This window comes from Procambarus clarkii, chromosome 89, assembly GCF_040958095.1.
Source record: "Procambarus clarkii isolate CNS0578487 chromosome 89, FALCON_Pclarkii_2.0, whole genome shotgun sequence".
Lineage (NCBI taxonomy): Eukaryota > Metazoa > Arthropoda > Malacostraca > Decapoda > Cambaridae > Procambarus > Procambarus clarkii.
Genome location: NC_091238.1, coordinates 12,353,861 through 12,369,972, shown reverse-complemented (window position 1 = coordinate 12,369,972; position 16,112 = coordinate 12,353,861). Strand labels below are relative to the sequence as shown.

The 16,112-nt window shown below is 48.5% G+C and overlaps 1 protein-coding gene across 3 annotated transcripts in view; it reads left to right on the top strand.

Moving 5' to 3' along the window:
• Positions 1 to 15,575, top strand: part of LOC123773384 (uncharacterized) — a 33,275-nt gene extending 17,700 nt beyond the window's left edge. Inside the window, exons 3-7 of one of the 3 annotated variants that reach the window (XM_045767103.2) lie at positions 6,486 to 6,661; positions 8,040 to 8,161; positions 8,822 to 9,575; positions 11,593 to 11,690; positions 13,243 to 15,575. In XM_045767103.2, the coding sequence (XP_045623059.2) occupies positions 9,332 to 9,575; positions 11,593 to 11,690; positions 13,243 to 13,392 (492 nt within the window). In that variant the 5' untranslated portion in view covers positions 6,486 to 6,661; positions 8,040 to 8,161; positions 8,822 to 9,331 and the 3' untranslated portion in view covers positions 13,393 to 15,575. Of the gene's footprint in view, positions 1 to 6,485; positions 6,662 to 8,039; positions 8,162 to 8,821; positions 9,612 to 11,592; positions 11,691 to 13,242 lie in introns of those variants that run through there. The other 2 variants (XM_045767101.2, XM_069318053.1) reach the window with 2 other exon arrangements.
• The last annotated feature ends 537 nt before the right edge of the window (positions 15,576 to 16,112 follow it).

The following is a 16,112-nucleotide window of genomic DNA, read 5'->3' as shown; positions in this document are numbered from 1 at the left end:
CCAACGTCAGCCAAAGTTACGCACGTTTAAAAAAATATGAGAAAAATAACAAATCCCGCATTGTTTGTTCGAGGAAATTATTGTTAGTGTTCTTGTTTGACGAACTGTTCACTCGGAACAGTTTAAGGGTACAAAAATGATGTACTAATTTGCCCGAAGCTAACCTAACCGATAGCCTGTACCTGCCTGTTGTAGATTCCGGGACCCTGCGGCCCGGTCTCTGACCAGGCGTCCTGGCTGCTAGTCTGATCCACCAGGCTGTTTGATGCGGCTGCTCGTAGTCAGAATAGAAAACGTAACAGCTCGTCAGTTTATCGAGCCGCTGTGATAGGGAAAGCCTTCATAGTTCATCGTATTTCAGCCGTTGGAGATCTTTACGTCAGAATTCGACGTATTATTCGAAAGGACAGGCTGATCTCTGGGAGTAAAAGAACTCTAATGAAGAACTCCAGGTACACTTCAGGTATACTCCAAGTATACTCCAGGTATACTCCTGGTATACTCTAAATATACTCCAGGTATGCTCTAGACATACTCTCGATATACTCCAGGTGGGAGCCTGACGGCTGAGTGGACAGCGCTCGGGATTCGTAATCCTAATGTTCCGGGTTCGATCCCTGGCAGAGGCGGAAACAAATGGACAGTTTCATTCACCCTGATGCATCTGTTCACCTAGCAGTAAATAAGTACCTGGGAGTTAGACAGCTGCTTCGGGCTGCTGCTTCCTGGGGATGTGTAACAAAAAGGAGGCCTGGTCGAGGACCGGGTCGCGGGGACGCTAAGCCCCGAAATTATCTCAAGATAACCAGGTATATTCCTGGTATACTCTAGATATACTCCAGGTATACTCCATGTATACTGCAGGTATACTCCTTATATACTGCAGGTATACTCCAGGTATACTCCAGTTATACAGTGGATTGAAGATTATCACATAGGAAGGGAAGACATCTTTTAAACATCCAACCCACATATCTGAAGTTAAAGAAAGCGACGATGTTTCGGTCCGTCGTGGGACCCTCCTGTGTGACGACGTTTCGGTCCGCCGTGGGACCCCCTGTGTGACGACGTTTCGGTCCATCGTGGACCATTATCACACGTAAAGTGAGTGGTGTATAAAGTCGGTATACAAAGGGGGAAGTAAGGCATTGAGGTAATTGAGGTATTGAAGTAATGGCATTAAATGAATGGCATTAAAGTAAAGACAATTGAGGCATTGAGGTACTTTATAAAACTGCTATTAACAGGTCCCCGTGCACCGCCACACTGTGTTACCGACTACTGTAGCGTGTACTGTACTATTGTTAACGTGATGTAGTAGCGTACTGCATCAAGCTACTGTACTGTGTTACAACTGCAAACTAGAAGACTATTTGGCTCTTTTCGTGAACAGCCGAGAGATGGATAGGGGGGGGGGACATTTCGAGAGCTTTATGTAAGTCGTAAAGACGTAATGAGTGGGTGGGGGCGTGGGCGGGGGCGTGGGTGAGGGTGGGGTCGTGGGTGAGGGCGTGGGTGGGGGCGTGGGTGAGGGTGGGGGCGTGGGTGAGGGTGGGGTCGTGGGTGAGGGCGTGGGTGGGGGCGTGGGTCGACCATGCCTGGGCGGAGGTTGACACAGGGATCTGGATCCATGGCAGCGGTGTCATATTGTTGTTATGTCTTGTGTGTCTTTCTCTCTCTCTCTCTCTCTCTCTCTCTCTCTCTCTCTCTCTCTCTCTCTCTCTCTCTCTCTCTCTCTTTCTCTCTTTCTCTTTTCCCCTTGTCTCATCCGGGCCGCACAGGGCACTGTGTGGTGAGTGTGAGTGTGAGCGTGAGTGGTGAGTGTGAGTGGTGACTGTGAGTGTGTGAGGTGAGTGTGAGGTGGACACAACAGGGAAGGCTCTGTTGTTGTTGTCTGTGAGTCTAGCCAGAGCTCGGCCCAGACACCGTGACGTCATCCCCATCTCAAGGTTGCCTCACACTCTTGTAATGTTCTCCTTCTCTCTCTCTCTCTCTCTCTCTCTCTCTCTCTCTCTCTCTCTCTCTCTCTCTCTCTCTCTCTCTCTCTCTCTCTCTCTCTCTCTCTCTCTCTCTCTCTCTCTCTCTCTCTCTCTCTCTCTCCTTCACACACTGTTTTCTGGCCTTATTGTCTATTGTCAGTTAATTTACAGAAGGTCAACATTTTATTCCTGTTGTCGAGGACTGGATTAACTATTGACCTTCCCCAGGATACAAACCTTCACTAATTACCTAACTCCCTGGGTACCTACTTAGCTGCAAGGTGAACAGAGGCACCGGGTGAAAGGAAACGTGCCAAGCGATTTCTGCCTTGCCCGAGGATCGAACCCAGGTCCATGGATTGTTAGCCAAGGGCGTAGACCACTGGGATACAGACAAATCAGTCTGTTTGTGTGTGTTAACAACATAATCCCCCACTTTGTGTGTGGATTGACTTGTTTGGGTGTGGATTGAATAGCTTGTTTGTTTTAGTTTAGTTAGCTGTAAGTAAAATGTGAGATTTCTCAACAATCAGACCTCTCACAACCTACCAGGGGATCACAACACCCGACCTTTCATAACCAACCAGGATTATGGTAGGTTATGAAAGGTCAGAGCCTACTATAATACCTACCAATACCTGACCTCTCAGGTATTGAGAGGTCAGGTATTACCTCCCTGAAGGGTCACAGTTTACGGCTCCCACGGAAATTATACAAAACACTATTTGTCAAGTATAGATACTGTTCTTAAAAGATTCCTCCCCCCCCCCCCACCCCCCACTTTGCACCCGCAAGATAACGTAAGTTTAGGGGTTGGTATATGTTAATCTTCTTGTCTGATAAACTGTTCACTTGAGACAGTTAAGAGAGTCCCAGCTGTGTCTGGGTACAAGTGACAGGATGAACAACCCAGCGGGTTTTCTTCCTGTTGGGGAGTGTTGTACATGCTGCTATGGCGGTGTGTCCACTCACAGGATGAGTGGTGCTGCCCAATACTGTCACTATGGCGGTGTGTCCACTCACAGGATGAGTGGTGCTGCCCAATACTGTCACTATGGCGGTGTGTCCACTCACAGGATGAGTGGCGCTGCCCAATACTGTCACTATGGCGGTGTGTCCACTCACAGGATGAGTGGCGCTGCCCAATACTGTCACTATGGCGGTGTGTCCACTCACAGGATGAGTGGCGCTGCCCAATAAACTCGCCCCTCGGGCCAATACTTAAACAAAACCCGTATAGCCGTAAAAATAAAGATCTCGCCTCGAATTCCATCCCATGACGGACACAAATCATGTGCCCACTAAGGTGTTGAGGGACCCATTGATCATCCTGCCCCATTTTTAAATTTTGTAAATTTTGCCCCGAGGGGCGAGTTTATTGGGCAGCGCCACTCATCCTGTGAGTAGACACACCGCCATAGTGACAGTATTGGGCAGCGCCTCTCATCCTGTGAGTAGACACACCGCCATAGTGACAGTATTGGGCAGCGCCACTCATCCTGTGAGTGGACACACCGCCATAGGAGCATGTACAACACTCCCCAATAGGAAGAAAACCCGCTGGGTTGTTCAGTGATTAATGTTAAGGCCCCCTCATTGACCTCCCATTGTGGGTCAACTTTGACCCCACACAAACCAAACTGATCACTATATGTGATTCCACAACCTAGGAAAATACTTGAAGTTCCCTGAAGCCAAACCCCGTCCACCTGAGCGGTCACAACGTCACTAAACGGTTGTACTATAGGGGCCCGAACCTAACCTACCCGAGGACCCACTAATAGAAAACGGGACATCACGTTAAATTTCGCGAGCCGCAACCATTGTTGTGCATCAGTGTTTGGCCTTAAGGGGAAAATACACGCTAAGACTCTTATGTGCTATTAAGAGAGAGGGCCAACCATCTCTTTAGTGGCCTCGACGGGACCTGAAGCCGGCGGCTTGTCAAAAAATATCTTCTCAATGCCCTCCATAACTCAACAGTCACCACACAAAACGTTGCCATATCAAAACACCTGTACCACAACCTGGCAACATACAGAAAGCTGCCAAACAGACCCACCGGTGTTGCCACACCTGCACTAAATGCAACATACCTTTACTGTGGCGGTGTGTTCACTCACAGGATGAGTGGCGCTGCCCAATACTGTCACTATGACGGTGTGTTGACTTCCAGGATGAGTGACGCTGCCCAATACTGTCACTATGGCGGTGTGTCCACTCACAGGATGAGTGGCGCTGCCCAATACTGTCACTATGGCGGTTTGTTCACTCACAGGATGAGTGACGCTGCCCAATTCTGTCACTATGGCGGTGTGTTCACTCACAGGATGAGTGGCGCTGCCCAATACTGTCACTATGGCGGTGTGTTGACTTCCAGGATGAGTGACGCTGCCCAATACTGTCACTATGGCGGTGTGTTGACTTCCAGGATGAGTGACGCTGCCCAATACTGTCACTATGGCGGTGTGTTGACTTCCAGGATGAGTAACGCTACCCAATACTGTCACTATGGCGGTGTGTCCACTCACAGGATGAGTGGCGCTGCCCAATACTGTCACTATGGCGGTGTGTCCACTCACAGGATGAGTGGCGCTGCCCAATACTGTCACTATGGCGGTGTGTCTACTCACAGGATGAGTGGCGCTGCCCAATACTGTCACTATGGTGGTGTGTTCACTCACAGGATGAGTGGCGCTGCCCAATACTGTCACTATGGTGGTGTGTTCACTCACAGGATGAGTGGCGCTGCCCAATACTGTCACTATGGCGGTGTGTCCACTCACAGGATGAGTGGCGCTGCCCAATAAATTCAGGACAAAATTGAAAAGCAACACCACACCACCAGACCAGCACCACACCACCAGACCAACACCACACCACCAGACCAACACCACACCACCAGACCAACACCACACCACCAGACCAACACCAGACCAACACCAGGGGCACAAACAAGAGGCACCAACAAGGTTGCATGAGGCAGCAGGAGACACATTAACGGACCAAGGAAGTGCTATCATGTTCCTGACGCCCCAAATTAGACCAAGTGAGGGAGAGAGAGAGAGAGAGAGAGAGAGAGAGAGAGAGAGAGAGAGAGAGAGAGAGAGAGCTCCCTGGTTCACACATTACTAATACCACTTCACTAGTCATTGGCAATCGGTAGGGACGTGGTATTAGTACTATGGACTGATACTATGTGGTATTAGTACTAATACCACATAGTATCAGTACTATATTAGTACTGATACTATGTGGTATTAGTACTATGCTTGTGTGGGTCAACCCAGGTAATGCAGGTTCGAATCCTGGTCAGGTCGTAGCGTTCTTAGTGACATATACCTATACTTAGGGCGGGTTTCGAGGCCCCTCCCAAGGGTGACCTTCCCCAGGATGCAACCCACAACAGTTGCCTTGCTCCCTATCTATCAGGCTATCAGTTTACTGCTGGGTGAACAGAGGCATTTGATGAAAGGAGACAAGTTGAACCCCTTTCTGTATCACTCGGGATGCGAACCTGGGATTCTGGACTGTGAGTCAAGAACGAAGCAAATTTTACTAAGAGCCCCTTTCTCCCCCCACTTATTTGGTAAAGTACCACCCTCCCCCCCCCCCCCTTGTACCTGCTTACCAGTACGTCTTTTTGTTTGGCGTGACTCACTATTTTTGATGGCCTTATAGATTTTATTCACAAGGTCATCATAAAACTGTTGTACATTCTCAGGCTCATAATTGTTATACCAATGTTCTATGCTGTCTATAAAGAATTTTTCTTGCTCTTTCCTTACTGTTAGCCTGCGTCTACTCAGCTTAGTGCCAGGTAGGTCAACATTAGCCACGTGTATGTTAGCTGTTATGGCTAAATGGTCAGACATTAAGTCATCCATAATATCAGTCTCATGAGTTGTGTATGACAGGTTAAAGCCAATACACCTATCTAGGACTCCTCCATATATTTGCGTTGGTTGATTCTTACTAATAATTTGAACATCATCATATGCATCGAGAAGTGCCAATAATCTTCTATTGGTGTTTGTGAGTTGATCCCCTAATTGTTTGTATTAGCATTTAAATCCCCAATTAAGATTGTAGGGTCCTGGTTACCTGGTTGATGGGGTTCTGGGAGTTCTTCTACTCACCAAACCCGGCCCGAGGCCAGGCTTGACTTGTGAAAGTCAATATGTGCAAAATTAGGTTGGTCGGTATACTGGAGGAGGGGACGTTTCGGTCCGTCCTGGACCATTCTCAAGTCGATTGAGAATGGTCCAGGACGGACCGAAACGTCGTCGTCCCTTCACCTTCTAATGTGTGGATTGGTCAACTTGGATACTGTGCGCACTGGGTAATGTACTTGAGTTACAATAAATCCCAGTAGGATTACCGTTAGCAACGCAGATTTAACGATACATCACAGTCATTTGTTTCCGCGTGGTGGCGCCCCTAGCACACGTCTCTTTGTATCCTGTATAATATTTGTTGTGTTTTTCTACCTGTTTGCGGAACCAGACGACCCCCGAGCTGGGTGTGGCCCAGCCACGAGGCTGGGAGGAGGAAGGCTGCCTTCACCAGACCCTGGGTGGACGCTACACCAAACAGCGCTTTCCCGCCCCGCCCGCCACACCCACCCCGCGCCCTCCACACCCTGACGACTCCATTCAACCACAACAACTTCATCACAGATGGTAAGGACACCTGCTTGACTCCTGGGCCTCACGGGGGCCTCACGGGGCCTCACGGGGCCTCACGGGGCCTCGCGGGGGCCCTCATGGCTCGCTGAGTGACCTGATGGCAGTAAATTCCCTCTCTCTTTAAAACAGAATGTGTTATCTGTTTGTCTGTCCGTCGCTGGGGGCCATATGTTTCGACCTCTTCTCACCCAACTCTTTTTCGGATTACAAATTGCTGGTGTGTGTCATAGGCAGGTCGGGGTGGGCCCCATTGCCCCAATTTAATAGGATTTGGTCCTATTGTGACTTGCAGCATCTCCAATGAAACCTAAAATGAGGGTTTGGTTCAATATTGAGTTTTTCAAGCGGTTTTCAGCTGTTCAACACGCATGCACAACACTGTTGCAACTTTGGAGGAACGGAAGTAGGAAGAGGCATAAAAGGAGAAGGAGCAAATCAGAGAGAGAGAGAAGGGGGGGGGGAAGAGTGAAGGAGAGGGGTAGGGAAGTAGCACAGGAGATGGAAAGAGACAGAAACAGACAGGCAGACAGGCCCGGGCCCCCCACTGGTACCCCACATCGTGTATAGCCTTTACACATCTTCCCAAGATGGAAGTATTTATGGCAAGTATTTGGTCCAGCGTACACACACATGGACCCAAAATAGTTCACATTTTCTACTATTAGATTACCCCCAAATGGCGCAGTAGAGAACCCCAGCCTATTCTCTCCTTGGCATAATTAAAGCATTCCAAGGCCTATTATACACTATCTTAAGCCTAGTTTTAATAGGAGCAGGCAAGATTAAATTTGGTTTTTGCCCTTTCCTGCAATCTTCGCAATTGCATAAAGCTAGTTTTTAAATAAATTGCATAAATCACAGTGTTTTTTTTTTTAGGGGGGCAGGGCGGGGGTGGAGGTGGGAGGGGGTTCTAACAGTACATTTGTGAACGTTCGACCAAACAGTTGGTGCAAGTACTGTCGTTTAGGTGACTATAGGTTAGTGTGCGCGCCTCGCCGCCAGTCACGTGACTTGTGTAAACAACGCTCCCAGCTGGCCGCTCACGGTAACAATATATCATGCAATTTTTTTTGTCATGGGGTTACATTAGAAATGCAAATGATGTATTACATAGTTTTGTCCTTGCTTACATTGTTGTTGTTTTGGTCTGTATATTATACCTCCATTACTTCTTAATTCTCTCACTTCTCTCTTTATTGTTGTCATCTGCTTCTTTCTCACCGACTTGTTCTCCTGCTAACCTCCTCCCAACCTCTCTTCTTCCTCCTCTCCTCCTCCTCATTCCACCTGTTCCTCGCACACTTCTCATTTTCCTGCTCATAATCTCCCCTCATGCCACTACAATTTGTCCTCTTGGTGTTGTGTGCATCAGGAGAAGACTACGAGGACGAGGACGCCACTCACATGTTCTGGCTGCCACAGTCTGGTCGGCCCTACACGCCTCCACAACACTCCGCCTCCCTGCAGGGCCTCCAGCACCTCCTGGAGGATGAGGTGAGCTCTACAGCCAGGGGGGGAATGTTGAGTGATATTATCTATGATGATATTCATTGGTGTGGGTGTGGTGGGGGTGGTGTGGGGTGTGGGGGGGTGTGTGTGTGGGGGGGGGGGGGGGTGTGGTGGTGTGTGGGGGGGTTGTGGTGGTGTGTGGGGGGGGTGGTGTGTGGGGGGGGGGTGGTGTGTGGGGTGGTGTGGGGTGTGGAGTGGTGTGGGGTGTGGGGGGGGGGGTGGGTGTGGGGGGGTGGGGTGGTGGGTGTACTCACCTAGTTGTACTCACCTAGTTGTGTTTGCGGGGGTTGAGCTCTGGCTCTTTGGTCCCGCCTCTCAACCGTCAATCAACAGGTGTATAGATTCCTGAGCCTATCGGGCTCTGTCATATCTACACTTGAAACTGTGTATGGAGTCAGCCTCCAGGTGTGTGGTGGGTGTGGTGAGTGTAGTTGAATATGATGTCATGAGTATGGTGGTCCAGGAGAATATGTGTTCAATATTTCTTGAAGTGCAATAATTAATGTTAAAATCATCATTTTCTGTTGATTACTTAGAAAACCTTTACTATGATCTAGCAACATTTTAATTTGCCAAAACAACGGCCTGTTTTCAACGCACACTTAATTCCTGCTGTTCCATAAATCGCATCTTTGTCTTCTGCAGGTCAGACCAGGACACCCTCCCGTCAAGGCCAATCGACTGCGTCTTGAGGCTGACCAAACCCTCGAAGACAACCTAGCCAGCCCCCAAGGACAGCTCCCACAGCCCTTGGGGCGAGGACTGAACTCTTTCTGAAATAACCTAAACACCCAGACTCCTGGCCGCGATACCTACAGTGGCCAGTTGCCAGTTATTAACTACAACTTTCAACGGGAATCGAATCTCAGAAATGACTTACTTCGCAACAGCCATTCACTGCCAGCTACGTGGCAACGTTTTACTGGCTCTCAGCAGTCACCTGATTTCCTGGTGAGCAACACTGCTCAATTTCCTCAAGATTTTGATCGTCCAAACAAGTTTTCCAAAGAGTTGCCACCGTCAGACCAGTATTTACAAACGTTTCCGGAAGAAGAACCTCTCCAAACCAATTTCTTCGACGAAGACCATTTGCCGAGAAGTTTCGGGGGTCCTGATGTCACAAGCGAACTGGACGACGAGGACTTCCAGGATCAAATGACAATCCCTGAGCACTTCATGGAGCCCCACACGCTACAGGAGCTCAGCCACCAACAGCCTTTCCTCGACCAAGAACCCGTAGGAGGCGCACATAGCTTCCCTGTCCAGCAATCTTCAGATCTTTCCCTCCCGGACGGGCATAGTTGGATCCCGTCATCGCTATCTGGACTAAATTTACCATCGTCTAAGGACGTCATCTCCGTTTTCACTAATCCTGAACTGACCAAGGAAGGCCAACGAGGTAGTAGGATAATCAGAGCTACAGTGTCACTCTCAGGTGTTGTATCCGTCTTATGTTGTAGGCCGGAGTTGTGAGGGGGACTTGTGGGACTGGTCGCAGTGTAGTGATGGTGGTGGGTGGTAAGATGTGTGGTTTGACCTACCTCATACCCTATTGGTACCGTCCGCATGTTACTTGGTAGCAATAGCCTGCCTGATGATGGTAGCAATAGCCCAAATGGTTGTTGCTGCAAAAACCAGTTGGTGTTGTCCAAATGACGCTTGTAACAAGAGTTGAACTAACATTTGAAGCAATACTCCAACTGGTGTTTGTAAACAATTCCCATGAAGGTGCTCGCAACAATAGTGTATTTGGTGAATGTATCATTAATCCAGCTAGTACACATATCCATAGTCCAGTTAGTACATGTATCTAGCTGGTGTATGTATCACTGGTCCAACTAGTGCATGTACCAATAGTCCAACTGGTGCATGTATCAATAGTCCAACTGGTGCATGTATCAATAGTCCAACTAGTGCATGTATCAATAGTCCAACTAGTGCATGTATCTATAGTCCAACTAGTGCATGTATCAATAGTCCAACTAGTGCATGTATCAATAGTCCAACTAGTGCATGTATCAATAGTCCAACTAGTGCATGTATCTATAGTCCAACTAGTGCATGTATCAATAGTCCAACTAGTGCATGTATCAATAGTCCAACTGGTGCATGTATCAATAGTCCAACTAGTGCATGTATCTATAGTCCAACTAGTGCATGTATCAATAGTCCAACTAGTGCATGTATCAATAGTCCAACTAGTGCATGTATCAATAGTCCAACTAGTGCATGTATCAATAGTCCAACTAGTGCATGTATCAATAGTCCAACTAGTGCATGTATCAATAGTCCAACTAGTGCATGTATCAATAGTTCAACTAGTGCATGTATCAATAGTCCAACTAGTGCATGTATCAATAGTCCAACTAGTGCATGTATCAATAGTCCAACTAGTGCATGTATCAATAGTCCAACTAGTGCATGTATCAATAGTCCAACTAGTGCATGTATCAATAGTCCAACTAGTGCATGTATCAATAATCCAACTGGTGCATGTATCAATAGTCCAACTAGTGCATGTAGCAGTTGCCTGCTTCTCTGCATTAATCCAAATGGTGCTCGTAGCAATATTAAAAATATTCCCCATTTATTTAGATAAATATTATTCAGCAACGAGGGATGGATTCACTTCTCAATGAAAGATTAGTTTGCTTATCCTCCACCAGCCATCCACCGAGGCTTCACAAGCCGCGCGGATGGTGCGGGGCCCTGCTTTAAAAATCTATTTTGCGTAAAGTTTAAAACGTTGATATTTATTTTAACATAAACACAGCTATCGAAGCCCTGAACTATGCAGACGGCGATTAGAGCGAGAGGAGAAATTACGAGGCTGTAAACCGTCAGATTGGAGACGTCTGATTAACTCGGACTAAATACGGCGGGTTGTCCGGACGATGGACAGTATCGCTCCCCTTGCGTTAAATTATGCTTATTATGCAAGCCTTCCAAATTATCTATTATCTGTGGCCTTTAAGAGAGCACGGTTCTCGTAAAAAAGATCACACGCGTATAAGTGGCGTACTCAAAATAGACTTTAAGTCGTATTTGCATCTGTGAACGGGAGATAAATTAAGATGGAGGAGACGGAATATGGAAACAATATTAGCCTTGCGATCCTCTCTCTCTCGGTTTATATCAAGATTGGAGGTGCTGTCAACAAGGAAACTGGGAACTAAATCCCTTCCGGCAACGTGACCCGCCACAGAGCATAGTCCCGTCGCGTTTGTTTTCCCTTTTGTGAATGAAATGTTACAGAGTTCGAAGAGCCTGAAGCAGGCATTGACTAGCAATTAAAAGATATGTAATTAATTTATTAAGGTTTGGAGCGTGTGTGTGTGTGTGAGAGACATTTACAGGTACTAACCTGGCACTTGTCACCATTACTAACCAGCGCACCTGTGCGCGTGTGTCCGCAGAAGCGTGCCACGCCCGCAACCTGCACACCTGCGGCAGCAGAGTCATCCGCGAGTTCAACCACGAACGCGCTCACGCCGAGACCTGCACCATCAGGGAGGTAAGTGTCTCTCCCTACACCTCTCCCTACACCTCTCCCTACACCTCTCCCTATACCTCTCCCTACACCTCTCCCTACACCTCTCCCTACACCTCTCCCTACACCTCTCCCTACACCTCTCCCTACACCTCTCCCTACACCTCTCCCTACACCTCTCACTACACCTCTCTCTATACCTCTCCCTACACCTCTCCCTACACCTCTCCCTACACCTCTCACTACACCTCTCACTACACCTCTCCCTACACCTCTCCCTACACCTCTCCCTACACCTCTCCCTACACCTCTCCCTACACCTCTCCCTACACCTCTCACTACACCTCTCACTACACCTCTCCCTACACCTCTCCCTACACCTCTCCCTACACCTCTCACTACACCTCTCTCTATACCTCTCCCGACACCTCTCCCTACACCTCTCCCTACACCTCTCCCTACACCTCTCTCTATACCTCTCCCGACACCTCTCTCTATACCTCTCCCGACACCTCTCCCGACACCTCTCCCGACACCTCTCCCGACACCTCTCCCTACACCTCTCCCTACACCTCTCCCTACACCTCTCCCTACACCTCTCCCTACACCTCTCCCTACACCTCTCCCTACACCGCTCCCTACACCGCTCCCTACACCTCTCCCTACACCTCTCCCTACACCTCTCCCTACACCTCTCCCTACACCTCTCCCTACACCTCTCCCTACACCTCTCCCTACACCTCTCCCTACACCTCTCCCTACACCTCTCCCTACACCTCTCCCTACACCTCTCCCTACACCTCTCCCTACACCGCTCCCTACACCTCTCCCTACACCTCTCCCTACACCTCTCCCTACACCTCTCCCTACACCTCTCCCTACACCTCTCCCTACACCTCTCCCTACACCTCTCCCTACACCTCTCCCTATACCTCTCCCTACACCTCTCCCTACACCTCTCCCTACACCTTGCCGCTCTACTACCATGTTTCCAAACCTGTAACGAACCCCTCCTCCTCCCCCCTCCCAGCCTTTTGCGAACCTTATTCTAATAGTGTAAATCAGGTCATCTGAAAATACTTCCAGAGTCCTTTGTACACACACTCAAAAAATATCCTACAGTGTGGTGCAACAAATGTCCCCCACAACCTCCACCTCCTACAGAGTGATGCAGCAAGTTTACGTCTCATAGTCTACCCCCCCCCCCCTACAGAGTGATGCAACGTGACCCCATAACTCTCCCTACAGGGTGGGTAACAGGTAACCCATTCCCCCCCCCCCCTCCCTTTCCCTACAGAGTGGTGCAACGAGTGTCCTATAGCTTCGCCCCCCCCCCTCCCCCCCCCCATGGATGCCTTACAGTGTGGTGCAACAAATAGCTTTTAATCTCCACTTATTATCGCGTGAATTCTTTAAAGATCTCATAGAAGTGTGACCTTCGAGGGTCTCACAGAAGTGTGACCGGTCCAATAATCATGGCTTTTTTCCACGTGTAATCCCATGCCAAGTGCCTTCACTTCAGCCCTCCTCTTAACCGTATAACCCATGACGTGACCTCCGTCTTCCCCTCCTGCAGGAGTTCTTGGACTGCATGGAGCATCGGAGGGACGAGCCGTGCCGCCCGAGTGGCGTTACCTTCAGTAGGAGCGAGACCAAGCTGATTAGAGACAAGATCAAGTTACTGCTGTGGTCAGCGCGGGGCTGTATTCTCGGACTCTCAGCTTAGCCTTCTGTCTCCCTCTATAATATCCTGTCTCTCCGTCTGGCTTTCTGTCGCCCCCCGTAATGTTCTGTCTCTCCCTCTGGCCCTCTGTCTACCTACAATATCTGTATAGCCACTCCGTGTTCTCTTGTCTCCCAACACCGTCCTTGTGCCCTTCCGCCTGCTTGAAGACATGATGTTTGGTCATCACCCCCGGAAGTCGTTCATGTTTATCTAATGTAAAGGTGATGATAACTAAGGGTCCTGACGCTCCCGGAGTGTGTGTAGCTTGAGCTCCGTAACCTATCACCCCATCAATTAATACCGGAATCAGCAATGTAGGCTTCCAATTGGGCGTGTAAACTACCTTACCCTTGTCTCCTGAATATTGCAATCGTTGTGTGAAGGTCGCCGTGGCTCAGATGCGCTCGGCTCTTCTGTTAGAACTACTCAGAGGCCATAAGAAGTCCCGCGGATAAACTGCCACCGTTAAAATTACCTGAAAGGCATTCTTGGGGCAGGACAAATGTCGAGAGTGATTAGTACAGGGAATGAACATGTTGAAAGACCACCTGCGGTCGGGACAAACACTTCCCACAGTGTCATAGACGGAGAGGTTCAACATCTTTCACACCTTGAGGTTATCTTGAGGTTATCTTGAGATGATTTCGGGGCTTTAGTGTCCCTGCGGCCCGGTCCTCGACCAGGCCTCCACCTCCAGGAAGCAGCCTGTGACAGCTGATTAATACCCAGGTACCTATTTTACTGCTAGGTAGCAGGGGCATAGGGTGAAAGAAACTCTGCCCATTGTTTCTCGCCGGCGCGCGGGATCGAACCAAGGACCACAGGATCACAAGACCAGCGTGCTGTCCGCTCGGCCGACCGGATCCCAAATAAAATAAACTGGCTACATAAACAAATGGTGTAGCATTGACAAGATTACATTATGGGTACTCGTGTTATCTGTGTATCAAAAAAATCTTAAATTGTTTGTTTTCGTCGGAATTGTACTTCAACGGTAAACAATCCAATGCTTTCCTGGGATAGGCTGAGCATCAGGTCACCTGAGGAGCAAGCCTCTAAAACTCTACACGTCCAGGTCAGGAGTCATCACGAATATACACGAACGAAACCTGTACATCTTTCAACAATCATGGCGGCTTTGTTTACATTTAGTAAACAGCTTTATGAGCGCCGAAGCGCTATACGAGGTTGTTTATAACAATAATAACCTCGGGTTGTGATGTTTCCAAGCTTGTCAACTCTTTGTATACATGTAAACAAAGCCACCATGATTGAGGGAAGATGTACAGGTTTCGTTCGTGGATGCAGAAATGAATCAAAGATCCAGGTTTAGTGAATATGCATGACGTCTCTCCTATTGGCCACTACTCTAATGAACGTTGTCTAGCCTCAGCTCGTACCACCAGGCTGTGCGTACACGCACCTGGCATGACCCTCTACACTCAATAGATACACTCGTCTGATACAACTGTTGTTGTGCTCAGTGTTCTATATTCAATAGACAACTCTACTACATTCAGCAGGCAAGAGTACAAGGACGTGTGCTTAGTGTAGAGTATACCGGGTGTAGAGTATACCGGGTGTAGAGTATACCGGGTGTAGAGTATACCGGGTGTAGAGTATACCGAGTGTAGAGTATACCGGGTGTAGAGTACACCGGGTGTAGAGTACACCGGGTGTAGAGTACACCGGGTGTAGAGTACACCGGGTGTAGAGTACACCGGGTGTAGAGTACACCGGGTGTAGAGTACACCGGGTGTAGAGTACACCGGGTGTAGAGTACACCGGGTGTAGAGTACACCGGGTGTAGAGTACACCGGGTGTAGAGTACACCGGGTGTAGAGTACACCGGGTGTAGAGTACACCGAGTGCAGAGTACAACGAGTAGACCCCTATACTCGCTGTCGAGTGCAGCTACTCGACCTGTAACTTAGCATTTGTAATATTTGTTCTTTAAGTGTTTGGGTGGCGTGCCTTTCCTATAGGAAACACGATCAATCATATATTCTTCTACGTGAGACATGATCTTGGACCCAAAGATACCCTCCACCAGGAGACGTAATCCCGATAAACCTCTTTATACAGAGCGTCACGGCCATCGAGGTCCGCAGTAACGGAGGTCATAAGAAAATGTCTAAAAAAATGTAACATGATTTTGCATTAATAAATATTTTATCCAAAAAGACGTTTCATTTGTCACATGTTGTCACGAAGTTAATTTTCACAATACTGACCTCGTGAAGATAAGAATATGCTAGAGTTGTTCTCTATTGAATTGGGTATGACGGTATACAATTATCATACACACTCGGGTATATTATGTATGCGTGACTCTGTCCAAACTCACACACAGAGTAAGTAAAGTAGTGTCTATCGAGTAAAAAGTATTCTGAGTGCAGAGAATATAGTGTGTAGTGTATTCTAATTGGCGAGTATACTCTTTGTAGAGGTAGTGATGGTGAGAGTGGCTCTGGGGGGTAGTGATGGCGAGAGTGGCTCTGGGGGGTAGTGATGGTGAGAGTGGCTCTGGGGGTAGTGATGGTGAGAGTGGCTCTGGGGGGTAGTGATGGTGAGAGTGGCTCTGAGGGTAGTGATGGTGAGAGTGGTGGTGCGAAAGATTGAATGGTCTAGAGATGCATTTCTTGACACTGCTCTGAACATCTACAACACCTGCGTTAAGGCTGTGTTGTGATGTACTGATGTGTAACGAAGAAATATGC